Source organism: Danio rerio, chromosome 17 (assembly GCF_049306965.1).
Source record: "Danio rerio strain Tuebingen ecotype United States chromosome 17, GRCz12tu, whole genome shotgun sequence".
NCBI lineage: Eukaryota > Metazoa > Chordata > Actinopteri > Cypriniformes > Danionidae > Danio > Danio rerio.
In genome coordinates, this window is record NC_133192.1 from 7,212,655 (window position 1) to 7,239,452 (window position 26,798).

The following is a 26,798-nucleotide window of genomic DNA, read 5'->3' on the forward strand; positions in this document are numbered from 1 at the left end:
CTGGATCAATGGCAAATTCTGGACCTTTCCCTACTGGAAAAAACAGTTTTAACCAGCCTATGCTGGTTGGCTGGTTTTAGAGGGGTTTTGTCCATTTTCAGGCTGGTTTTAGTCATTTGCAGTCTGGTAGCTAGTCTTTCGAACCACCCGAACACCCCCTGGCTACGGGCCTGCAAGGTTCAAATAACATCTACACTCGGATTTATTTTAGACATACAACGATAAGTCTTCCCAATACTTCTTCTGTTTACATTCTGGTTCTTAATAGTTTCGCATTGAAGCGTTAGTTCAATCGCTCCGCCCTCTGATTGGTTGTGGAGACGCACCGGCTCCTCACTGGCTTTGTTCCTACCGCTCCGCCTTCTGATTGGCTCTGAAGACGGACCGGCTCCTCATTGGCTGCAGATCAGTCAAAGACGCTCGGAGAGTCTGCTGAATCCGGAGCTCAGAGTCAAAAAAACACGGGCAGATCCTCCGAGCATCATGTCTGACCACTGTACAGCTCTCTAGAGGACTCCCGACGCTGGACATGGCGGAAAACCGGATAAAAACACTCCTGAACAATCTCTGGATGTTAATTCTCATCGCAGACCACGTCCAGCCTGGTCAGTACAGTTCGTATTATGGAGTAAATTATATTTAGGATTGTGAAGGGACAGTTAGAGGGATAGTTCATGCACCCAAAATTAATATTTAATCACTATTTACTCTCCCTCAAGTGATTATAAACCTTTATGAGTTTCTGTCTTCTGTAAATATTATATCTAGAGGAGAGCTGGAACCACTGACTAGGAAAAACAAATACCATGTAAGTCAATGGTTACAGGTTTACAGCTTTCTTCAAAATATCTTAATTTCTTTGAAGGAAAGAAAGTCATACAGGTTTGAAACAAGTAAATGGTGAGTAAATATGACAGATTTCTATATTTGGGTGAACTATAGCAATACACAAATATACAAACACAAACAATTAACAATAGAGCAAATAAAAAATCATATTATAGTCATAAAATCACATTGTATAGTATATTGAAATACTTTAAATCTATAAATAATTACATGTGCAAATGTATTTCTATAAAACTGTTCATTATTATTTCATGACATGGATTCTCACAAAACATGCAGTGATTAAAATTGTATTTATTTATTTATTTATTTATTTATTTATTTATTCATGAATTAAGTAACTTAATTTAACATAATCTAACATAAATATGTCTAAGTAAAAATATTAAATACATTTAAATATTTCAAAATAAATATTAAATAGTATAAATGTAGTAGTAAAATTTTATTGTCCATCATCATATTGCTGCAGACATTCCATAAAAATAACAACAAAAACAATACAAACTACAGTAAGTTACAATAATTATAATGCTAAATAAGATAAACACACTGAAACAGGTACAAAGGATTTCTTATATCGGTTTAACCTACACTATAGGGACTCTATATCTCCTACCAGAGGGAAGCAAATCATAATGTGGAAACCAAAATGAGTTGGATCAAAAACCTTTCCACCTGATTATATGACACAATTCTCATATAAAACTTGAGGATTAAAATATTTATCACGCCCAACAATTTAAGAGATGCATCAACAGATTTACACTGTACAGATAGGTTGCCAAATCACACTGTGATACCATATCTAACAATGCTTTCAAGAACAGCTTTATAAAATAACATTATAAGCTTCTCGTTATCTCCGAAAAGATGTAACCTCTGTAAAAATACAATCTCTGGTGTGAACAAGAGAAAACCACTCTGTGTGTTTCCATGTAAAAGAACTGTCAATATAAATGGCCAAGTACTCATACTGTAGGTCTCTGACTGATTACTAAGTTGGTCGTGTACAACTTGACGATGGTCACCTATACACTTTGGGTCAAATACCATATCTTCTGTTTTCTTTGTGATTAATTTTAGCTTATGTAGTTTCAATTTTACCAATAAACCGGACATGGCTTTTAATGCACACTATCCTATAAAACGTTATTCATTTGTTCATGTGAATGTTTAATAATTTTCATTTGTATATGAAACATGCCTGATGTAATGCAAAAGATAATTTGAAAGTGCTTTAATTGAATTACTGAGTTTAATGATTTAAAATTGTGAACATTAGGTCCTGAATGAGTATTAATAACTTCATAGTATTAATAAAACTTATTTTGGATGATTGGAGTGTATAAACAGAATTTAAACAGTCTATAAATTGCATACAATGCTCATCATATATGAGTTCACCCCTTACAAATGTCTCATTTAAATTCATATTTTCTATTGGAAGCTATACAATATTATGTTTGTGCATATACATCAGATTAGTCAGTACTGAAGCCAGTTCTGGAGCTAATCTAATAAAATAACTTATGATAACCGTCCAAAAACGAATAGACCCAAATTTATATGTTATAGAAAAATATTAAATACACATTCAAAAAAAGAGGAAAAATCAAGAGAAGCCAAACATTTTTTTAAATTAGTTGAAATTGTGTAGGTTGTATCTCTTTTTTGCAATATTTTGCATAAATTTACTTGTATTGTCTTTCAATTTCTAAATATGTTTGTTGGCTAAAATATTATTTTAATAAATATATCCGTTTAGTAAATCTGTTTTGTTTAAATGCAATAAAATACATTGCCTATAGTCACTGAGAAATGGAGGAAAATCTTCATTTTCAAAATGGAGTGTACTTAATTATGCTGAGCACTGTATATTACATTAATCAGTACTGAAGACAAATCTGAAGCTAATCTAACAAAATATCTTATGAGAACCGTCCAAAATTAGTACACCCAAATTAATGTTAGGAAAAATTATTCAATAAAAGATTTTAAATGAGCAAAGTGCAAGAGAAACCAAAAATGTATAATTTTTTTTATATTTTGTAGCTTGTAATTTCTTTCAAATATTTCACATGCATTTAATTGTATTATCTTTCTATTTTTTTTAAAGATGTTCTGTGACTAAAATAATATTTTAATAAATATATCAGTTTTTCCCAGAGATGGGTTGCGGCTGGAAGGGCATCCGCTGCGTAAAAAACTTGCTGGATAAGTTGGCGGTTCATTCCGCTGTGGCGACCCCGGATTACAGTTTTTCTCAGTCGCTTTGGTGCATTTTTGCACAACAGTTAATGCATTTCTCAAAACAATTAGTACAAACTGCAAAACCTTGCTGATAACCTGCAAAAGCGCGTCACTTGCTCAAAATGGAGAGTTCATTCCTCAAAAGCAAGTATTGATGTCAATCAAAGTGTCAGAGTCATCAAAATGAAAAGTCCTGCCACCATTGTTTATGAAAGTTAGACATCACTGCATTGAGTGAGGTGTCTGAGTACAAGACACTGAATATGTATGTTTCACATGTTTACTGCATTTGCTCTTTGCAATTCTAATTCATTCCCAGCATTGTGCAAAAAAATAAACACCCTTATCCACAACAAACATAAACTCCCTTTGGGTAGAGCTGTGCACAACTGTACACAATACTGCAGTACATATCAGAACTGAACCTACAACACACACAGGTCTGTAAATCATTCATCAAATTGTTCAATTTTAAAGACATTTTCTGGAAAATAAAGATTTTAATTTGTTTTATAAAATGTTCTTGACAGATTTTGACAACTAGTTCATCATTTTTGTATGTAATGACTCAAGTAATGAAATGAGGACTGTTAGTTTTATATGGAATGACTATTCAGCATTCACAAGTTTAGTAAATTTTGACTGACATGACATAAGCAAATGATAATGTTATAAACAGCAGAGAGTTGTATGAAAGCAATTGATGCAGGTCCAAAAGCATCTGCAATGTGTTGAAAGGGATGAGAAACTGCTACTAGGATGTGCACAAATGACTAATTGTTTTAAGAAATGCATTAACTGTTGTGCAAATGTAAATAGTGTTGTGAGAAATGCACCAAAGCGACTGAGAAAAACTGTAATAAAGGGACTAAGCTGACAAGAAAATGAATGAATGAATTAAATATATCAGTTTAATAAATCTGTGTTGTTTAAATGCACCAAAATACATCGCCTATAGTCACTAAGAAATGGATAAAAATATAATTTTTTAAAATGGGGTGGGCTCAATTATGCTGAGCACTGTAAATTGAGTAAAATCTACATAAAGTCCATTGGCAAAATATACAGTGTGTGATCTAAAAATCTTAAACCCGATTACATCGAGAACGTGATAACAACATCTGCAAACAGACAGTACGAAATGAACACTTGTATTTCAACTCAGCTGGAAAACAAATGCAGCAGAGTATTTTCAATGTACAATTGAATAGTCAATATTGTTCTCACTCCTGTGAATTTCGTTTTCTTTTTTAAATATTTCCCAAGTGATGTTTAACAGGGCAAGACATTTTTCACAGTATTTCATATATAATATTATTTCTTCTGGAGAAAGTCTTATTTGTTTTAGTTCGGCTAGAATGAAAGTAGTTTTAAATTTTTAAAAACCATTTTAACTTTAATATTATTAGCGCTCTTTAGCTATATTTGTTTTCAATTGTCTACAAAACAAACACTGTTAAGCTGCATCAATCTAACAAGTGTGCTGTGTTCTGCAGTCCTCACGACTGTTATTAGTCGAATTCCCCGACTTATATTTCATCACAGTCTGGCAGTGCCTGCATACTGTTTTTTTTTTTTTTTGTCTGTCACCTTTTCTCCTTTTTCGTATCTTTTTAGAAACAAAATTCTTCCACACATCCAATTTAAAACCCGCTTTAGGTTCGATCATTTCCAGCTCTTTTTCTTCCCCGCTACTAGCAACAGACTTCATTTCCGCATTACTGGATCTGTAGCGATAACAGACCGCAAAGGATGATGGCCACGCCTAGGCTGATGGGAATTGTAGTTCCCGCTACCTCCCGTTCCTTCATTCACCTAAGCAAACTTTTTTCCAGAAATATAGTTTTATTGAGTCATGCGCCTACGGCAATATTGAAAAAAATTACTATTGCGGTATGACGGTATTTACCATATTGTTACATCCCTAATTATTACCCTAACTAATTAATTAATTAATTAGTTAAGCCTTTAAATGTCACTTTAAGCTAAATACTAGTATCTTGATAAATATCTAGTCAAATATTATGTACTGTTATCATGGCAAAGATAAAAGAAATCAGTTATTAGTATTTACCATGCATTGCATTGTGTCCCTGTGTGACTCCTTTCAGTTCCTCTCAGTTTTTCCTCTCGCTGTACTATAAAAAAAAAAACACAGCCATCAGAAATCAGTGGACGGAGGATTAATTAGAGCTGACTGCGGTGATTAAAGAACGAGTAGTAATTAGGGTGAGGAGGAGGCTGTGTTTGTCCAGTCTCTTATTTACTGTAACTCAGTTACTGTGCAGTGGCCTCAACCACGACCTGCGTCCTTTCCAAAACATTTATCAGACACTTTATGATCAATTACAGTGCTGAATAAATCCACTAATGAAATAAAGCAGAACGATGATGAAGATTATCAAATGTTCTTGTTGTGATTAACTGCGGAAGCTTTTATCGCGGTATACAGTATGATTATGATATTAATGTTATGCTGCAAAAAGATTACTTTTACAGGTATGATCAAATAGATACTATTTAAGTGCATTTCTATATTGTATGTTCAGAGTTAATAAATATAGGATTATAAATGTAACGAAGGGTTGACACAGAGGGATCCATTTGCAGTATATTTATTAAACAGAGTTTAATAATAAGCACACAGAAGTTGCTTGTGTGCGAACTCACATAAAACACAGTTGTATCAAGTCAAAGGGCTGGCGGCAGGCAAACACAGGATGAGTAAGCAGGCATGGGACAGAGGCTGGCGGCAAGGATCAAGGTCGGTATTCAGGCTGGGGTTCAGGGCAGGCGGCAGGCAAGACAAGGTTGATAATCAGTCCAGGTAAGCAACGGGAAAGCAGGCAAGGATAAGGACCGCTCAGTAGTGTTTGTTGGGGCAGAACAAGACTTCGCACTGAAGTGAGTGTGTGTGCTGCTTATATGTGTGAGCATGATGATGAGGAGATGTGCTGCAGGTGTTTGAGACAATCAGTCAGTGGGGATGACGTAATGTCAGAAGTCCGGTGATGATGACCTCTGCTGGCCAGCGAGGGGAATGACTGGGACCAAGTTGGTGACAATAAACATGGTGGCGAGGTGGTTAACCGGTTAGCACTGTTGCCTCACAGCAAGAAGGTTGCTGGTTTGAATCCCGTTTGGCATTTCTGTGTGGAGTTTGCATGTTCTCCCCATGTTGGTGTGGGTTTCCCTCACAGTCCAAACACATGCACTATAGGTCAATTGAATAAATTAAATTGGCCATTGTGTATGAGTGTGTGTGTGTGTGTGTGAATGTGAGAGTGCACGGGTGTTTCCCAGGACTGGGTTGTGGCTGGAAGAGAATCTGCTGTGTAAAACATATGCTGGAATAGTTGTCGGCTCATTCTGGTGTACCGATCCCTGATAAATCAGAGACTAATCCGAAAAAAAATGAATTGATGAATGAGGATGAACACTGTAAAAATGCTGGGTTCAACGCAATGTTTTCATGTTGGCCCAATACAAACTGATTAAGTTAGCTTATATTGTGACTACGATTTTAATGTGTTATTCGGCATTAATTGAGAAATTAACATCAGCTAAGATTAATCCATTTATGGTATGTTTAGTTCATTTATTTAACATGTTAAATAGCCCCTATAAATAGTCAGATCATGTTCAATCAATAATATAGTAGTAACCCTTTCAGACCCTTCATCTATTTCAATGGACATCACATGTCAGGTCATGTTTCTATTTTTTATTTTAGTTTTTTATTACAGGGCATTTAAATTTAAAGGGCATCTATGAAAAAAAAAATTTGTAAGCTGTTTGGACATAACTGTGTAGGTATATCTGTAATTATGTATACACCCACTGCACATTTACATTTGTAATCATGTTTGTTTATCTGCACACTACTGATTATTAATAGCATTCTGTACATATATTCATTGTAAATCTCTGTTCATAGCTAATACAACCTGTATATAATGTTCATAGTACATCCAGCTTTAAATATCACCATAGTTTTTCTATATCTGCACTTTATAACTTATACCTGTATCCTGCACATGCTGCTATTGCACTGCTGGTTAGACCTAAACTGCATTTCGTTGCATTGTACTTGCACATGTGTTATGACAATGAAGTTGAATTTAATCTAATCTAATCTACAGTGTGATTTTGAGGCCCACCGCAATGTGATGTAGGAGTGCGGTTTCCCTGCCCACCAAATTGACTGACAGGTGCCATGTCTCCAAAGCAACATGTTTACACATGTCCATTTTTGGCAAAGAAACTGGAATTAAAATAATCTGTTCAACTCTCTGTGATCAGCTGCTCTTTGATAATTAGTTTTATAGGTTTAAAAACATCTATAAAAACAGAGCATGTTTGTAATAAAGACAGTAAAATTGCTATGTACTTCTTAATCGCTATAATTACCACGGCTGGATGTTGTCAGTAAACGCCCATATACAGTTGAAGTCAGAATTATTAGCCCCCCTGAATTATTTTTTCCCCCAATTTCTGTTTAATGGAGAGAATATTTTTCAACACATTTCTAATCATAATAGTTTTAATAACTCATCTCTAATAACTGATTTATTTTATCTTTGTCATGATGACAGTAAATAAAATTTGACTAGATATTTTTCAAGACACTTCTATACAGCTTAAAGTGACATTTAAAGGCTTCACTAGGTTAATTAGGTTAACTAGGCAGGTTAGGGGAATTAGGCAAGTTATTTTAAAATGATAGTCTTTTCTGTAGACTATTGAAAAGAAAAATAGCTTAAAGAGGCTAATAAAATTGATTTTAAAATGGTTTTAAAAAATTAAAAGCTGCTTTTACTCTAGCCGAAATAAAACAAAAAAGACTTTCTCCAGAAGAAAAAATATTATCAAACATATTGTGAAAATTTCCTTGCTCTGTTAAATATGATTTTAACAAATATTTTTAAAAGGAAAAAAAATCAAAGGGAGCAAATAATTCTGGCTTCAACTGTATGTGTGTGTGTGTGCTGAAAACTGCACGTGCGTGTGACTCATCGTTTCAGAAAGGCTTGAATAAACTCCACCACAAATACATCAAAAAAAACTACGTGGTATTTTTGACTAATGAGCTGCATTTCAGCTTCATCTGAGTCTCTATCACTGACTGCTGTTTATCTGATGTAACATATGAAAAGGAGAGTTGGAGCAGTGGGCGGGGAGAAGGAGCTCATTTAAAGCCACACGCTACTAAAACAGCTACACTGTACTCAGACACCAAAAGGGGCAGATTCTGGAGGCTATAATAAATAATCTGATGGGTATTTTGAGCTGAAACTTTACAGTATCTTACATCCTCTACCCTTTGAAGCCTGCTGTTGTTCCTGATACTGGGCTTTTCTCATCCAATCAAACAGCGGTAAAGCTCTGTATGTTATAATTTGAGAAACATCCACTAGGGTAAAGATATACCTTGAAGCACAGTCTAAACACAGAGGTAAGCAACACTTGCTATGGTTTTACTCACTTTGTTGATATGTCTGCCAATATCTGATAAACTGTATAGAAAAAAAGGATTTACACTCACCGGCCACTTTATTAGGTACACCTTACTAGTACCAGGTTGGACCCCTTTTGCCTTCAGAACTGCCTTAATCTTTCATGGCAGAGATTCAACAAGGTACTAAAAATGTTTCTCAGAGATTTCGGTCCATATTAACATGATAGCATCACGCAGTTGCTGCAGATTTGTCAGGCTGCACATCCATTATGCGAATCTCCTGTTCCAACATATCCCAAAGGTGTTGGATTGAGATCTGGTAACCGTGGAGGCCATCTTGAGAACAGAAATTGGGGAAAATAAATATACAGGGGGCTAATAATTCTGACTGCAACTGTATAAGCATATGTCTAATGGAGATCCGCTATTGTGTGTCAGTTTTGTCAGACGGCTGGATTCATGCACACGCAGAGGACAAACTCTTCCACAAACTCTTCATCGGGTATAATAAGTGGTCCAGACCCGTGCGAAACATCAGCGATGTTGTTATCGTCAAGTTTGGCCTCTCCATCGCTCAGCTTATTGATGTGGTAAGTTGATACTTTGCATGTTTTTGATGCTTGAAAACATTACAATACAAGAGCGCTATTATAATGCAGAGGAAAACAAAAGCCAATTCAAAGCATCAGAATACATTAAACTAGTGACTGAATTTATATACAGTTGATGTCAAAATTATTAGCCCTTTAGTATATTTTCTTCCCCAATTTCTGTTTAACGGAGAGAAGATTTATTTAACACATTTCTAAACATAATAGTTTTAATAACTCATCTCTAATAACTGATTTATTTGATCTTTTTCATGATGTCAGTAAATAATATTTGACTCGATATTTTTCAAGACACTTCTATACAGCTTAAAGTGACATTTAAAGGCTTAACTAGGTTAATTAAGGTAATCAGGCAAGTCATAGTATAACGATAGTTTTTTCTGTAGACAATGGAAAACAAATATTGCTTAAAGGGGCTAATAATATCCCTAGTAGCAAAGAATTCTGGCCCAGATTTGGCATAAAGCTGGCACAGCAGGCATTCATCCGGCACTGGCATACAGCATGTGGGCCAAACATGGCCCGGGTTTGGCAGAGGTGGCACCATCTTTAAGGCGGCACACAAGATTTGGGCCAGATGAAAAACGTAGTATTTGGCCCAGATTTAAAAATTTGATAAGTGGGCCATTTGAGTTTGGCCAGTCTTGACCCACATTTAAAATACACTAAAATCATTTTTGAGTAAAGGCAAAAAATTCTACCAATCAGGTCACTTTGAGAAAAAGCGTGCCCATAGTGTGCCTAAAGCGCATCACTCCATGGGTTTATCAATTTCATTGCAATCGTGACACAACAACCTATATGGCCAAGTTCAGGCCCAGTTATGAGTTATTAACTTGGCTGAGACTTGGCCCAGATATGGTCCGTGTTTGGCCCTTGTCTGGAAGCCAGATTTGGTCCTGTCATGTACCGTAATTCATGCGGCATGTGGGCCAAGCAAAACCTGATTGTGTGGGCCAGAGCTGGGCCAGAGAAATTTTGCTATTTGGGATTGACCTCAAAATGAAAAAAAAACTTAAAGCTGCTTTTATTCTAGCCGAAATACAACAAATCAGACTTTCTCCAGAAGAAAAAATATGATCAGACATACTGTGAAAATTTCCTTGCTCTGTTAAACATCATTTGGGAAATATTTGAAGAAGAAATTCACAGGAGGGCGAATAATTCTGACTTCACCTGTAAATGATCATGTTTTTTATTATTACTATTAAAATGTGCATGGTTTAGACTAATGAATATGACAATGGACAAGAGAAGATGCTGTATATATATGAATAGAGTCAAATACAAGGTTTTTGAGGGAGTTTGGGAGGGAAAAGGGGGGTCATAATGCATATTAATGTGAAATCCTTTCGTTCTTTCTTTTGTTTCTATAGTTTGGGCGTCCATATGTATGAGTGTATAGTTAAAGGTCCCGTGAAGTGCTTTGAAATGTGCATTTTTTATTCGACGTTTGAAGCAATCTCAACTGATAGAAACGGCAGGACAAAACTCTTCCCCCTTTAGAAAAACAGCCAATAGTGTTGTGTTGTCATCGCAGCTCTGCCAGTGAGAGTGGTTGAGCTCAAGCGCATCAGATGAAAGGCAAATGAGAAGCGTCTTGAAGGGGGCGGGGCATGTCAGACACTAGAAAGCATTTGATTGGTCAGAAGACTTGAATAGTAGGTGATGTTAAAACAAATCATGGATCCATGAAGACAGAAGTGACAGCATTGGATGTTTATATCTGCTCTGTAAAAAAAAAATCTGTAATCTGCTGGGGTGCCGAAAAAATAAAACGTAAAATAACGTCCATTAAAAAAACTGAAATTTGCTGTAAATTTACAGTACAGTAAATTTCTGTAGTTCAACCTGTTAACTTACAGTAAATTTCTGTGATTTAACGGCCGTTATTATTTGTTTTTTTCCCCTGCTGCTGGAAATAAAATGTAAAATTACAGATTTTTTTTACAGTGTGGTTTACATCTTCTAAACACAAATTTTGTCACTGTTTTGAAGCACACTAGCTTATAAATATCTTTAAAAACTAGCATACTGATACTAACATCTAAGAAATTGTATTTGACTTTTCACAGGACCTTTAAAATGCCATAAAAATATTAAAAGGTGAGAAAAGTAAATGTTTATCATTGTTTTTTGGTTGCTAGGCTTCAAACATGACTCGAATCTTTTACTTAAAGTAAATCTGTGTTTTTTTTTTTCCGCATGTTTGATGCAAACTTCACAGGATGAGAAGAATCAAATGATGACGACAAACGTTTGGCTGAAACAGGTGATGATCTTTATGTTTATTTCTAATGACCAATAAATTGGGCGACACGGTGGCTCAGTGGTTAGCACTGTCACCTCACACCTAGAAGGTTGCTGGTTCGAGTCCCGGCTGGGCCAGTTGGCATTTCTGTATGGAGTTTGCATGCTCTCCCTGTGTTGGCGTGGGTTTCCTCCAGTTTCCCCCACAGTCCAAACACATGCGCTATAGAGGAATTGGGTAAGGTAAATTGTCCGTATTGTATGTGTGTGAATTAGTGTGTATGGATGTTTCCCAGTGATGGGATGGGTTGCAGCTGGAAGGGCATCCGCTGCGTAAAACATGCTTGATAAGTTGGCGGTTCATTCCGCTGTGGAAACTCCAGATGAATAAAGGGACTAAGCTGAAAAAGTGAATGAATGTGTGAATAAGGTATTTTACTGTAGCAGTTTTCATTAATATGCACATTTACTCTACAAATATGATTCTCTGATCCTCTACAGGAGTGGAATGATTATAAACTGCGCTGGAATCCGTCCGAATTTGATAATGTGACGTCTATTAGAGTCCCGTCAGAGATGATTTGGGTGCCTGACATTGTTTTATACAATAAGTAAGTATTGGTGTCTATATACACTTGTAAAACACATGACATGTGGAGAATTTAACTTTTATAGGCACAACTATAAATCATAAATGCAGAGAAGCTGACACTTTTTTAAGTTTCTAATTTGAGTATTTTTCTTAATTTGATATATCCCAAACACTGCCTAACAAAAGTCTTGTCGCATATGCAAGTTTTAAGAACAACAATTAATAAGTTGACTTCTAGTTGATCATTTAGTATCAGAAGTGGCTTATATGAAAGTCAAAGGCCTCTTATTTTACCAAAATAAAATATGATCATGCCTTGATTTTTAATTATTTCATTAGGACAGTAAGCTCTGACTTTGCCTAGACAAAGTCTTGTCACTGAACATAAATAATGTCCAGTATAGAATATAAAGTCATGCTGCAGTGGAGAAAGAGTTAATTTTGTGTCTGACTCCATCATGAGCTTGGAGGACTGCATCCATACATCTCTGCAATGACTCAAATCACTTATTAATAAAGTCATCTGGAATGGCAAAGAAAGTGTTCTTGCAGGACTCCCAGAGTTCATCATTATTTGGATTCATCTTCAATGCCTCCTCCTTCATCATATCCCTGAAATGCTCAATAATGTTCATATCTGGTGACTGGGCTGGCCAATCCTGGAGCACCTTGACCTTCTTTGCTTTAAGGATCTTTAATGTGGAGGCTGCTGAAGTGTGAGAAGGAGCGCTATCCTGCAGGAGAATTAGCCCTCTCCTGTGGTTTGTAATGTAATGGGCAGTACAAATGTCTTGTTTCTTCAGGCTGTTGATGTTGCCATCCCCTCTGCAGATCTCTCACACGCCCCCATAATGAATATAACCCCAAACCATGATTTTTCCTTCACCAAACTTGACTGATTTCTGAGAGAATCTTGGCTCCATGCGGGTTCCAGTGGGTCTTCTGCAGTATTTGTGATGATTGGGATGCAGTTCAACAGATGATTCATCAGAATAATCTACTTCTTGCCACTTTTCCACATGATCAACTAGAAATCGAGATTTTATTTCTTGTTCTTACAACCGGGATCGAAAACAAGACTTTTGTCAGGTAGTGTATCCTTTAAAATAGGCAGTTGTAAAACACATGAAATATGGAGACTTTAGGTGCTCCTGGATAATCAAACATTAAATGTTATGGTTAAACGTACAGTACATACAGTGCAATAATAATAATAGAAGAATGTCTCAACGACTCTATTAATATCAGCAGGCTCATGGATCCAGCGCTCTGGTGTTTCTGTAACATTAATATGTGAAATCAAACAGACATGGCATGAAATAAGATGTTGAGCACTTCTGTAGATGATTAAAAAAAAGGTGCATGTTTTAATCTCCTAATAAAATGTCAAATGACTGGTCTATTTTCAGAAACACCAGGCCTGTCTTTATCTAGGAGGCATATTTGATCTCTACAAAAGACAAATTGAGGTCCTGTTGCATCATCTGATACCGTGAGCCAAAACTAAAAAAAAAACCCTGCTGTCGACATGTGAAGTAATTATTATAATTGTTAAAGATCTTCCTCGAGGCATCAAGAAAGTTTATATCCCAGATACATCAAAGACACTTCCTTTAAGTCATCCATATTTTACAGAAAGCACTTTTTAAAATGGGGTCGTGGCATACTTTTAGAGATTTTAATTTCAGCAAAGTTTTCTTTGTGCCAAAAGGTCAAAATGATAAAATACAATGATTCAACTGTGGCATAAAACATTGAAATAATGAGAGAAGATTTTACATAAAGTCAGATATTGCCTAATAATAAGACTTCTTTCAAAAACATTTAAATATCTCACAAAATCCCAGGCTCATTGTAAAAATGTGCTTCAGTTTATATTTTTACAAAACATAAAATACGTTACTCTGTGTACTTTTTGTTGCACCTTTCAAATGATGAATACACTAGTGGGCGCTGTATATATTTGTGATTCTGAAATACGTTACTTAGGCCACATTTATATGTATGTTTCAGATGACAAATCCACTAGAGGAGGCTGCATATTTTTGTGATTCTGAAATACTTAGGGTACACTTTTTGTACGTTACAGATGGCAAATACATTAGAGGGCGCTGAATTTTTTGGGACTGAAATACGTTACTTAGGTAAAAAGAAATTTGTATGTTTCAGATGACAAATTGACTAGAAGGCGCTGCATTTTTTTGTGATTTTCAATTATGTTAATTAGGGGAAAAAATTACGTTTCAGATGAGAAATCCACTAGAGGGCGCTGTATATTTTTGTGATATTGAAATGTGTTACTTAGGACGTTTTTTTGTACGTTTCAGATGACAAATCCACTAGAGGGGGCTGCATATTTTTGTTATTCTGAAATACTTAGGGTACACTTTTTGTCCGTTTTAGATGACAAATCCACTAGAGGGTGCTGTTCATATTTGTGATTCTGAAATACGTTATTTAGGGCACATTTATATATACATTTCAGATGAGAAATCCACCAGAGCGCGCTGCATGTTTTTGTTATTCTGAAATACATTACTTGGGTACACTTTTTGTGCGCTTCTGATGACAAATCCACTAGAGGGCGCTGTATATTTTTGGGATTCTAAAATACATTTCTTAGGGCACATTTATATGTACGTTTCAGATAACAAATCCACCAGAGGGCGCTGCATATTTTTGTTATACTGAAATATGTTAATTAGGGCACATTTATCTGTATGTTTAAGATGATGAATCCAGTAGAGGGTGCTGCATATTTTTGTGATTTTGAAATATGCTGTTTAGGACACTTTTTTTTTTGAAATACGTTACTTAGGGTACATTGTTTTGTATGTTTCAGATGACAAATTGACTAGAGGGCGCTGTAAATTATTGTGATTCTAAAATAAGTTACTTAAGGTACACTTTTTGTGCGTTTCAGATGACAAATCCACTAGAGGGTGCTGTATATTTCTGGCATTCTAAAATACATTTCTTAGGGTACATGTATGTGTACGTTTCAGATAACAAATCCACTAGAGGGCGCTACATATTTTTGTGATTCTGGAATCTGTTATTTAGAGCACATTTATATCTACGTTTAAAGTGACAAATCCACTAGAGGGCGCTGTATATTTTTGTGATTCTGAAATACGTTACTTATGGTACATATTTTGTGCATTTCAGATGAGAAATCCACTTGAGGGCGCAGCATATTTTGGGGATTCTAAAATGCATTATTTAGGGCATATTTATATGTACGTTTCAGATAACACATCTAGAGGGCGCTGCATATTTTTGTGATTCTGAAATATATTAGGGTACATATTTTGTATATTTCAGATGACAAATCGACTAAAGGGCGCTGCATTTTTTTGGGATACTGAAATATGTTAATTAGGGCATATTTATATGTACGTTTCAGATGATGAATCCACTAGAGGGCGCTGTATATTTTTGGGATTCTTAATTATGTTAATTAGGGTAACATTTTTGTACGTTTCTGATGACAAATCCACAAGAGGGGGCTGCATATTTTTGGGATTCTGAAATACATTTCTTAGGGCACATTTATATGTATGTTTCAGATGACAAATCCACCAGTTGGCGCTGTATATTTTTGTGACTCTGAAATATATATTACTTAGGGGACATTTATATGTATGTTGCAGATGACGTATCCACTAGAGTGGATTTTTTTGTTCTTTTAAAATGAAAAAGAACCAAAAAGATGATGGCGTCATACAGGCCCGGATTGGCTAATCGGGAGAACCGGGAGAATTCCCGGTGGGCCGGTCCGTTTTTTGGCCGCGAAGGCCAGTGTCCCTAGCTGCTTGCACTCTCAGCAGTTGCACTTTTTTCATTTATTTGTTTCTTTGACCATAACCTCACTCTTTTTATTCGTTATTTTGCCGCAGCTCCGCACTTTTTATTTATTTTCTCGCAGCCCCGTGAGCTAAATGCAGCCCGCAGGTTAATGATGATCATCACTAACCTGCGGGCTGCACCCCATTCCACCCCAAACAGCGACACCTTAGTGAATATTAATTAATATTAATGAATATTACACCTGCTCAATGAAAATCAGATGATTCACTACATTATTAAATCTGAGTAGGGAAAAAAGAGTAGGGGAAAAAAAAGAGTATACATCAATAGCAGCAGAAATCAGTGCACTACTACATAGTGCCATCGTGGTCTAGTGGTTTGCACGTTATGTTAGGACGCTGTCGATCCGAGTTTGAACCTCACCAGAATGTCATATAATTTTTTCATTTTCAATGTTAAGACATAAAATACTCTTTGGGTTACTTATGTAGATGTACATTTTTTTTTGAGAACTGGATATCTATAAAGAATTGATGTTCTCATATTTATGAAAAACATTTGAAGTTCTTAAGCAGCTCTGTCCTTGAAAAAGACGTGTTAGTGTCATTTGAAACTGAATTATAAATGACGTTATTTTAATATAGTCAGTCGTCGACTGAGGTGGGACGGTCTAATGCTGTGTTCACACCAGATAGCGGATAAATCACGCTATTCGTGCGTAAATAGCCGCGTGAACATTTGAGGTTACTCGCTTCATTCGCGCATCAAACCCCGCTTTATTCGCGAGTCAAACCCCGCTTCATTCACGCGTCAAACCCCGCTTCATTCGCGCGTTAAACCCCGCTTCATTCGCGTGTCAAATTCACTTCAGACGCAGATTCGCGTGATGGGCAGGGCTTCTGTCTGCTTCTTGAGCCCAGCCCAGTTTGATGAACTTCTTGTCGGTGTCTGCTGGGGGATTTCCCCTGGGACACCGACAACAGGTGATACGCCACAATCACGCCCCCACAAGAGCAAACTGCTGATTGGTTAATGCGACGCGAATGTCCGCTGAAGTTCAGATTTTCGAACGCGAATGATTTACACGAAACGGGCATTAAGCGCGTCAAACGCGCAAAACGCTCAATTTGCGCCACGCCATGCACACCGCGCAATTCTCGTCATACACGCGTATCGCGACGCAGGATGTCTATTCACGCGTTTGCATTGACCTAACATGTAAATCACTCGCGCTTGACGCGCGTTCCGCATCTGGTGTGAATGCAGCATATGGCTTGAAACTCCAGAGCTAAAAAGGAGTCCCACTCCGGCCCTGGCATCATACTTTCCCAAGTGTTTATTTTACTTACTGCAGTCAAGCATACAGTATGTTTAGGTAGTAAGTACATTTTGCGATTTCACTAAAATTTAGGCTGAAGCACATATATCCAACAAGCCTGTTGAATGTGTCGCAATGTATACAGTAAAGCTCTGCTATTTGCCTCCAGTGCAGATGGTGAGTTTGCGGTGACCCACATGACCAAAGCCCACCTGTTTCACACGGGAAAGGTGAGCTGGGTTCCTCCCGCCATCTACAAGAGCTCCTGCAGCATCGACGTCACCTTCTTCCCCTTCGACCAGCAAAACTGCAAGATGAAGTTCGGCTCCTGGACCTACGACAAAGCAAAGATCGACCTCGAGCAGATCGAGGGCACGGTAGACCTAAAAGACTACTGGGAGAGCGGCGAATGGGCCATCATCAACGCCGTCGGGACCTACAACACCAAGAAATACGACTGCTGCCACGAAATCTACCCGGACATCACCTACTTTTTCATCATCCGCCGCCTGCCGCTCTTCTACACCATCAACCTCATCATTCCCTGCCTGCTCATTTCATGCTTAACCGTGCTGGTGTTTTACCTCCCGTCAGACTGCGGAGAAAAAATCACCTTGTGTATTTCCGTTCTCCTTTCGTTAACCGTTTTCCTATTGCTCATCACTGAGATAATCCCCTCAACATCTCTAGTCATTCCTCTAATCGGCGAGTATTTGCTGTTCACCATGATATTTGTAACGCTCTCCATTGTCATTACCGTTTTTGTGCTCAACGTGCACCATCGTTCACCTAGCACGCATTCAATGCCACGTTGGGTTCATTCGGTGTTCCTGGACCACATTCCCCGCTGGCTCTTCATGAGACGTCCAGAGCCTGAAAAGAAACCAAAAAAGACAGCCAATCTGAGCACATCCAAGAGCTGGTTCCAGCAGGAGACTGGAGTGGATGGTCTGGTTTGTCAGGATATGGAGTTTGGGATTGGTTTATCCACATCCATCTCCTCTCCATCCGCAACCTCTCTGCATTTGTCTGACTCAGAGCCTTTACTCCAGAAGTATGAGCTCCAGCATTTGGGACATGTGGTGAATCTTTGTCAGCATCCTGCTAAGCTTGGTAACCTGGTGTCAGAGCCTGGTCTGCTGTTTTCACCGTGTGTCCTGCGAGCTCTGGAAGGGGTGCGGTACATCGCTGATCATCTGAGGGCTGAGGATGAAGACTTTTCAGTGAGCAACGCAATCACACTGGTTTAGTCATACAAGCTCATCTATACCACAATTATAACCATTATTTCCTAAAGGGGACCTATTATGCGAAAGTCACTTTTATAAGGGGATTATGTGGGAACAGCGTGTGATTATAGCCAGCTTCTAATGGTCTCAATTAATTAATTACATTCTTTATAATCACGCTTGCTATAGTGTGCAGAAACACTTTGATTGACATTCTCCCTTTGGACGTGTCATCAGAGGGGAAAAGCCCCGCCCATTAGTGACCATCTCTCCCTCATTGGCAGAGGACGTCAGTTTTGTTTTTGAATCTGCTACTACCCTGCTGAAAAAATTCAGCTTACACCAGCCTAGGCTGGTTGGCTGGTTTTAGCTGGTCAACCAGTCTGGTTTTAAAGGGGTTTTGGCCATTTCCAGGCTGGTTTGCAGCCATTTCCAGCCTGGTCTTAGCTGGGAGATGACCAGCTAAAACCAACTTGACCAGCCTAGCCAAGCTGGGAGCCCAGCCAAAACCAGCTATGTCCAGCCTAAACTAGGCTGGTCAAGCTGGTTTTAGCTGGATTTGGCTGGTCATTTTCCAGCCTGACCAGCTAAGACCAGGCTGGAAACCAGCCTGGAAGTGGCCAAAACCCCTCTAAAACCAGGCTGGTCGACCAGCTAAAACCAGCCAACCAGCCTAGGCTGGTTTAAGCTGGATTTTTCAGCAGGGTATGCTGACATGCTACTATGCTATCACTTAGGGCTGTGCAATTAATCGAAACTCTGATTTTGATTTTGGCTTCTAACAATTGTGAAAAACCATTAATCGAGATGAACGATTATTGCATCATTTACCGCCCCCTATCCAGTTGTACACGTGTTGCTCTTAAAATGTGTGTGCGGCGCACAGAACAGAAGCATGCAGTCAGCATTCGGTCTCATTCGCACACTGAAGGCTGATTTATACTTCTGCGTCAAACACTGGCGTATGCTACGGCGATGACGCACGCATAGCCCTTCGCCGTGGCCTGACGTGCACCTCTCAAAAAATGTAACTACACATCGTAACGACGCGTAGCGTAAGCTCTGTGATTGGTCGGCTTGGTAGCGCTGACGAGTCGGGGCGGGATCGAGAGCCGCGCGAATGGCGCGAGCGATTTTTTACAAGTGTGGAGTCCCGTGAAGGAGCTCCGGATGGAAAGTTTTGTTCTGTGTTTACCTCATAGTTAAAGTTGTTGCACGTCCGCCGGTTCCTGCCTCAAAATGAGCGAGTTTGAGCCACTTGTACATCCAGGAAGAGTTCAGGAAAAGCAAAAAAGCAGCGAAGAAACTCGACACAGAGGAACATTTACACCTCACTGCCAACTAGTGTTTCAGAAATGTTAATGCAGACCGACAGAGACAGCGCGCAGAAGTATAAATGCACAGCCACGCGCGTTGCATGCGCCGTGGGTTATGCCGGTCACCTGACGCAGAAGTATAAACCAGGCTTGAGACGAGCAGAGCGCAGTCAGCGCACACATCTAAAGTCATCTTAACGTGAACGCTTTAATGGTCACATAAGTGTCAAACTGCAGTGTTTAGTGATTACTCTTATTAACCCTCATTTGTGAAATAAACAAATGAGTTGAGAATCAAAAGACACATGAAAGAGAAACCATTAAAGAGACAGCGCGCGGTAATCCTTCTGTCGCCTGCTTTTATGACTATTAATCAAACAACAAATGGAGAACATGCCTTACTGCTCTTGACTGAAGGATTTTTTGTACAGTCCGGCTGGCTTTTGGTTCCGTCCCCATGGTTCAGTCCTCTTCACTTCGCGCGCACCACCGGGTAAAATCTCGCAGACGTTATGATCCGAATGTTATGATCCGAATGTCCCCTTTTTACAGGATGACAGCAGTATACAAATGTAAAATACTGGAAAATCCCAGGAAAAACGGGAGGGTTGACAGGTCTGCATTAGCATAGGAAGTTACTCTTGTTTTTTGAATCTACCACTATGCTGACACACCATAGATATATACATAGATATCGCGTAGGGACCCTGAGCATGCGTCAATAGCGCCGCCACATTGGTACAGTGCTCCCAGGACAAATGTCATTCAACCGCACTAGTCAAGACAGTATTAATACGTGAGATGCTGGACTTTAGCGCTGTCTATGGCTGTAGTAACGAGCAAACAAAGAAAACAACGCACAAAGGCAGAACATTTCATAGGTAATATTAAGTTTTTTCTGTTTTTGTATGTTATGAGCTTTTGTGCTAAACAGGTAACGTTATTAATGATAATACAGTCACTTACTGCATTCACCATACGGCAAAGCAGCTCCAACTCGCACTAAATACTCGGCTTATGCTAGTTTTGTTGGATAAAATCAGCAAACAATGCAAAAGAAATATGACAACGAGACGCTGCGCTGCCAGAAGTATTATTGTCAGCTAGTGAACGAGTCGTTCATAATGGAGATTCATTCACAAACGAATCGCTCCCTCCGTCAGTATAAGAGGTGAAAGCAGGAGAGGAGCTGTGTTTCAGGACACAGATTAGATCAAATTTAACAGGGAGGGTGAATAGTACATTTCCGAACACACAAACACAAGATTTTTGTCAGGAATGCCAGTGCGATAACTGATCCATCAATGTAGAAAAGTGATGTGAAATGATAATTTTCGTAATTAAAAAAAAAAAATTGCATACTAACATCCAGGAAAACTCCCGATCATAGATATATGTGTATATGTGTATATCTCTGGCTTTGGATGGCCACAGTCCTCCACTGTACCTTGGTCCCGCATTCATTTCAATGGAGCGCTACCCTGTAGCAAGATGGCGGCTCTATTGACGCATTCCTTCCAATAGACAATAACAGGGTAGGCGACATCTAATGTATATATCTATGCTGACACACAGGCATTTGTAGCTCTGCCCTCTTTTGAAAAGAGCACAATCTCGTTTGAATTTAAAGCGACAGTCACCAAAACACCACAATTAGGATCAAAGCCTAAAAGGGTCAGTTTTGAAAGAGTTTTCAATCATTATTTGTGGGGTATTTTGTGCTGAAGCTTCACATGCACTCTCTAGGGATATCATAGTTATTTTACAGCTTGTAAAAAAAACAGCATAATAGGTCCCCTTTCCTAAACTGTCTCTCTCTCTCTTATCTCTCTCTCTGTTTTCTTTGAGACAGGTCAAGGAGGACTGGAAATATGTGGCGATGGTGATTGACCGCATCTTTCTGTGGATGTTCATCATCGTGTGTCTATTGGGAACCATCGGCCTCTTCTTACCGCCGTGGCTATCAGGAATGATCTAAAAAAACACATTCAGAAGCACATCAAGAGCAGCGATAAACACTGAACTGATGGAAAGCGAGACCTTTCAGCAAGATGACCAACATGTGTCACAATAAAGAAAGCTCTTTATATTTGGCTTCTTCTTTTGATGAGAGATGTCGGCTCCTTCAGGGTTTATTTGAGGACGCGCTTCATTGTTAAAAACGCCGAAAACAGAAGTAACCTCTCGCTGAATGCCTGACATTTAACAGTATCAAAACCTCGAGTCTGTCGCAGGCGTCGCAATATGCAAAATTAACCTTTGGGAAAGAGGCAAACGCTTGTGTGACCCTGACGAGTGGCGGGTCACTCTTTACCCTTTATCCCACTGCTCAATGAATCCCAGATTACATTTCGCGCCGCTTTCAACAGCAATTATCTCCAGGGTCAGAAGGCGACGCTTATTTATTTATAACTTTCTGGAGTCTCTGAAAGATATATTGTGGAGGTCGTGCAATTATACCAGTCGGGTCTGTGAACTGTGTGGTTTATTAAGGGGGAGAAAGGCATTTCATATTTCTGTTTTAAAAGTTCTGCTCACACCGGAAGAATGATCTTCTTACGTACATTTTTTTTGGTCTTCCTTCAAGTCAAAACATCTATAAAGTTTTAAATCAGGAAGCATTTTGTAGTTTCTTCAAGATTCATTTTCTTCTGCTAAAGTATTTTATTATTTCAGAAATAATAAATAATAAGTCAAATTTATGTGAGTTTTTCCTTAAAGGTGCTGTGTGTAAGTTTTTGACTCTTCTAAAACGTAAAGATACCATAATATGTTTGCATATTTTTAAGAAGCATGATAATGAACATTCTTGTTTATCTGAAAAACAATGCTAAAGTCAAATAATCTGCTTTGAAAAAGAGCGTAACATGCCGAAATGGCTGTCTTTATTTTGGTCAATTAACCCACCCAATGCCAGTTCAGCCAGTTATATTTCAGCACCCGAGTGGCCTTAGTGGGAAACAGCGTATTTCATTCATTTCATTCATTTACTGAATTTAAAATATTACTTCTCACCTATAAAGCTAAATAATCTAGCTCCTTTTTATCTGACCAACCTTCTGTCTCGCTACAAACCAACTCGCTCTTTAAGATTTCAAAACTCAGGGCTTCTGGTAGTACCTAGAATAGCAAAATCGAGTAAAGGAGGTCGAGCCTTCTTGTTTATGGCTCCTACACTCTGGAATAGCCTTCCTGATAATGTCCGAGGCTCAGACACACTCTCCCAGTTCAAAACTAGATTAAAGACCTATCTGTTTAGTAAAGCATACACTCAATGCATCACCTAGCGGGTTCCACACTGGCTTCTGCATCTTGCTTATATACACTATGAACAGCAGCTACGCTAATTATTCTCTTTATTCTCTATTTTCACCTGGGGATACTCATCCCGAGGTCCTCAGATTATGTAGTCACTGATTGGATCCAAGACCAGCGATGTGATGATCCCAAGGATTCCATATCCGGGACCAGGCCATATCCTGAGCTGCTGCTGCGCTGATGGTCGTGGGGAGTGGAGAACATGAGTCTGATTCCAGCGACACTCCAGGGACAGACGAGTCTTCGCTGAGGCCATCTTCCAGCCTCCACCTCGGCGACTGAAGCTCTGCACAAGACTTTTGGCCAGCGGAGAAATTAAAATGGTCGTGCCCAACTGAGTCTGGTTCTCTCAAGGTTTTATTTCTTCACTCCCATCAGGTGAAGTTTTTTTCCCTCTCCGCTGTCGCCACTGCCTCGCATGGTTCAGGATTGGTTGAGCTACGCATTGATGAATTTGCTCTTCAGTGTTTGGACTCTCAGTAATGATTTAAACCACACTGAACTGAGCTAAACTGAACTGAACTTAAACACTAAAAACTGAACTACACTGTTCCAGTTACTATGACCATTTATGTGAAGCTGCTTTGACACAATCTACATTGTAAAAGCGCTTTACAAGTAAAGCTGAATTTAGTCAGGAAAGCTCTCAAAGGATGTGTCCGTGACCGAAATGTGACCTCTATGGAATAAAATCACTGTCATAAATATTTTGTGCGTAAATAAAAATTCACGCATTTGTAAATATAAAATCGTTAAGGAAAACGGAGCGTTCTCGTAATTTTACGAGGGTACAATTCCAAAATCTGGATTTTAACTCCAATTAGAACAGATACAGATACGACATTTACTTTGTCTGTTTGTATATGACTGATACTAGGGATGTAACAATATTGTAAATACCGTCATACCGCAATAGTAATTTTTTTCAATATTACCGTAGGTGAATGACTCAATAAAACTATATTTCTAAGAAAAGTTTGCTTAGGCGAATGAAGCGAACGGGAGATAGCGGGAACTACAATTCCCATCAGCCCAGGCGTGGCCATCATCCTTTGCGGTCTGATGTCACTACAGATCCAGTAATGTGGAAATGGATTGTGCTGCTAGTAGCGGGGAAGAAAAAGAGCTGGAAATGATCAAACCTAAAGCGGGTTTTAAATCGGATGTGTGGAAGCATTTCGGTTTCTTTCTAAAAAGATACGAAAAAGGAGAAAAGGTGACAGACAAAGACAAAAACAGTATGCAGGCACTGCCAGACTGTGGTGAAATATAAGTCGGGAATACGACTAATAACAGTCATGGGGACTGCAGAACACAGCACACTTGATTGATGCAGACATTGACTTGTACCGCAAAGAGACCTCTATCTCACTCATGGCTTGTCCTCTCAAGTGGTGGAAAGACAATGCACAGCGTTACCCACTGCTGTCAACCTTGGCTAAATCATATCTCTCTGTCCCAGAAACCTCAGTCCCAAATGAGAGGGTTTTTTTCTGTTGCAGGGGACATTGTAAATGCCCAGAGATCCCAGCTTTTACCAGATTATAGTTATATGATAATTTTCCTTAAAAAACCCATCTCTAAGTGAGTGAGTGATTACATGTTGAATGTAATGAGTTTTCAACAATACTGAATTGAAACTTTATTTTATTTACATGGTTTTATAGTTTTTTGTTATTAAAATAGAAAAATTGAAGTTCCTGTTTCGAAACTTACAGATAGATGGTTAATTTGTATGTCATTGATATCTTTAGTGCTAAGGTAAATAAACACTTTTGGCAGTCTTTTCATTAGTTTTGGTTTTCTTGTAAATTATTCAATGAATACCGTACCTTGCCACTAAAACCGAGGTATTATTGTACCTTGAAATTCTGATACCGTTACATCCCTAACTGATACATTTACAAAGGGTGTACTTTACAAACACGAAATACAGTTTCACCACGGACACGTCATGAGCTGTAATCTTTCTTTAAAAAAAGGTGACTTAATCAACAGATGTCATGTTATAGTAAACAGTGTTCAGTGATTCACTAATACTGCGCTCGCTGCCTGTAATGGTAACTTACATTACGCCAGCTTACTATCCTCAGCCCATTCTTAATTTTGATTCTGTAAAATGTCCAAGAAACACAGCGAAAATGGACCTCATTAAGTCCTTTATTACAGCTCATGATGGACATTTCTCAAAGAGGGAATAACAGAACTCTTACCTGAGACGGTGTGTGGTGGCTCTGAGTGCCCAGGAGGTGCGCCGTTGTGATCGATGCCTCTCGCTTGTTTATTAATGCCTGTGACAGCAATAGCGTAATTTTGACAGTGGAGTGTCACTGTTTGATTCATACTCGTAATCAGGACTTTGTATCCGTGGTTAAACTGTATTTCGTGTTTGTAAAGTACACCCATTGTAAATTAATCAGGCATGTACAAACAGACAAAGTAAATGTCGTATCTGTGTCTGTTCTAATCGGAGTTAAAATCCAGATTTTGGAATCGTACCCTCGTAAAATCACGAGTACGTACCGTTTTCCTTTACGATTTTATAATTACGAATGCGTGAATTTTATTTTATTTATTCAGTAGCAGACTCTGAAATGAGACGCAGATTCAGAGTTCCACATGAAGTTATTAATTAGGATGTAAGAGCCATAAGTTCATTGTTTTATTTATGTTAAATTAATAATAATGTGAAAGGCAAAACTTATTGAAAAGCAAAAAAATATTGTACTTCACAGTAATTTATTTCTTTAATATAGAGTATATGCTGATGTCACTTCCGTTAAGGAAGAAGTTGTGTCATGAAGATGGAAGTAAGACAGTTTTTTTGACGTGTAAAATAGTTTAGTTTAGTTATTAATTATTTTTTCGAAATGACATCACTTGACTGTCTTATGTTAATCGCGTTCAAATCCCACTTATTCAAAGAAAGAAACAAGACAAGAAGAGATGGATTAATGACACATACAAAGCAAATAATATAAATACTACGAACGTAAACATTAGGTGAGCAGGCTACACCGTAACCCTGTGTCCTAACAACACGCTACATGATGAGATTTGCAGTAAGCAATTTGGCTGTTTGCACCAGACGAAACACCACAGAAATGTAAACATAGCCATTGAGAAGCACAGAATAGTGCACTCACTGCACTCCAATATAATCTAATTAATATAAATATCTAAACACATTAAACCTCTTCAACATTATCAAATGTAGATGCTGAATCGCTGATGTGTGTTGGCAGTTCTGGAGTTCAATTTCAATCTGTGTATTTTATTTTCAAGATCTGAGGTGAACTATCTGCTGCTGTTTTCAGTAGCATGTCATGTAAAATGTCCTTCAAACTCACATTATTAGCATTTAACACTGTATAAAACACATGAGGTGTACCTGAGGCGATCATTGTCAGTTTTCTGTTGTTCAGCTAGGAGAAATAGAAGCCATTTCTAATATATAAATTTTAGGTGTTGGTTAGGACAAAAATTCATTTTAATATGGAGAATATTCCTTCTACTGTGTGCTGTTGCTTTTATTTAGAACACAATTTAAATCAGCCTTTAAGCTTGATAGTCAGGCACACTCCTGTTGATGTCATCAATCTGGCAACTTGTGATTGTGTTTGTTTGGATATCTAGTTCAACCACTGGATGTCAAACTTACAACTGCACCTTTAAAGAAGCTAAATGAAATAATCGTTAATAATGGTCTGAAATTAGGGTTGTCGTGATACCATTAATTAATCTTACGATACTATACCACAGGGGTCTCAAACTCGCGGCCCGCGGGCCATTTG

At 38.2% G+C, this 26,798-nt stretch overlaps 1 protein-coding gene across 2 annotated transcripts; it reads left to right on the forward strand.

Moving 5' to 3' along the window:
• Positions 1-444: 444 nt before the first annotated feature.
• Positions 445-23,655, forward strand: chrna2a (cholinergic receptor, nicotinic, alpha 2a (neuronal)). Of its 2 annotated transcripts, NM_001040327.1 has the most exons (6): positions 445-605; positions 8,999-9,150; positions 11,399-11,443; positions 11,923-12,032; positions 17,311-18,364; positions 21,539-22,384. In NM_001040327.1, exons 1-6 carry the CDS (start codon positions 530-532, stop codon positions 21,662-21,664), a joined length of 1,563 nt encoding a protein of 520 aa, NP_001035417.1. In that variant the 5' UTR covers positions 445-529; the 3' UTR covers positions 21,665-22,384. The 2 variants fall into 2 exon arrangements, with proteins under 2 accessions (NP_001035417.1, XP_073783593.1); XM_073927492.1 differs by lacking the exon at positions 8,999-9,150 and having other exon boundaries at positions 458-605; positions 21,539-23,655.
• Positions 23,656-26,798: the final 3,143 nt, after the last annotated feature.

What these genes read in the sequence shown, in the direction of transcription:
- chrna2a (NM_001040327.1), top strand. Translation starts at nt 530, where the DNA reads ATGGCGGAAAACCGGATAAAAACACTCCTGAACAATCTCTGGATGTTA. An exon ending in CGCAGACCACGTCCAGCCTG is followed by an intron (nt 606 to 8,998) that starts GTCAGTACAGTT and finishes ATTGTGTGTCAG; the next exon opens with TTTTGTCAGACGGCTGGATT. An exon ending in TCGCTCAGCTTATTGATGTG is followed by an intron (nt 9,151 to 11,398) that starts GTAAGTTGATAC and finishes CAAACTTCACAG; the next exon opens with GATGAGAAGAATCAAATGAT.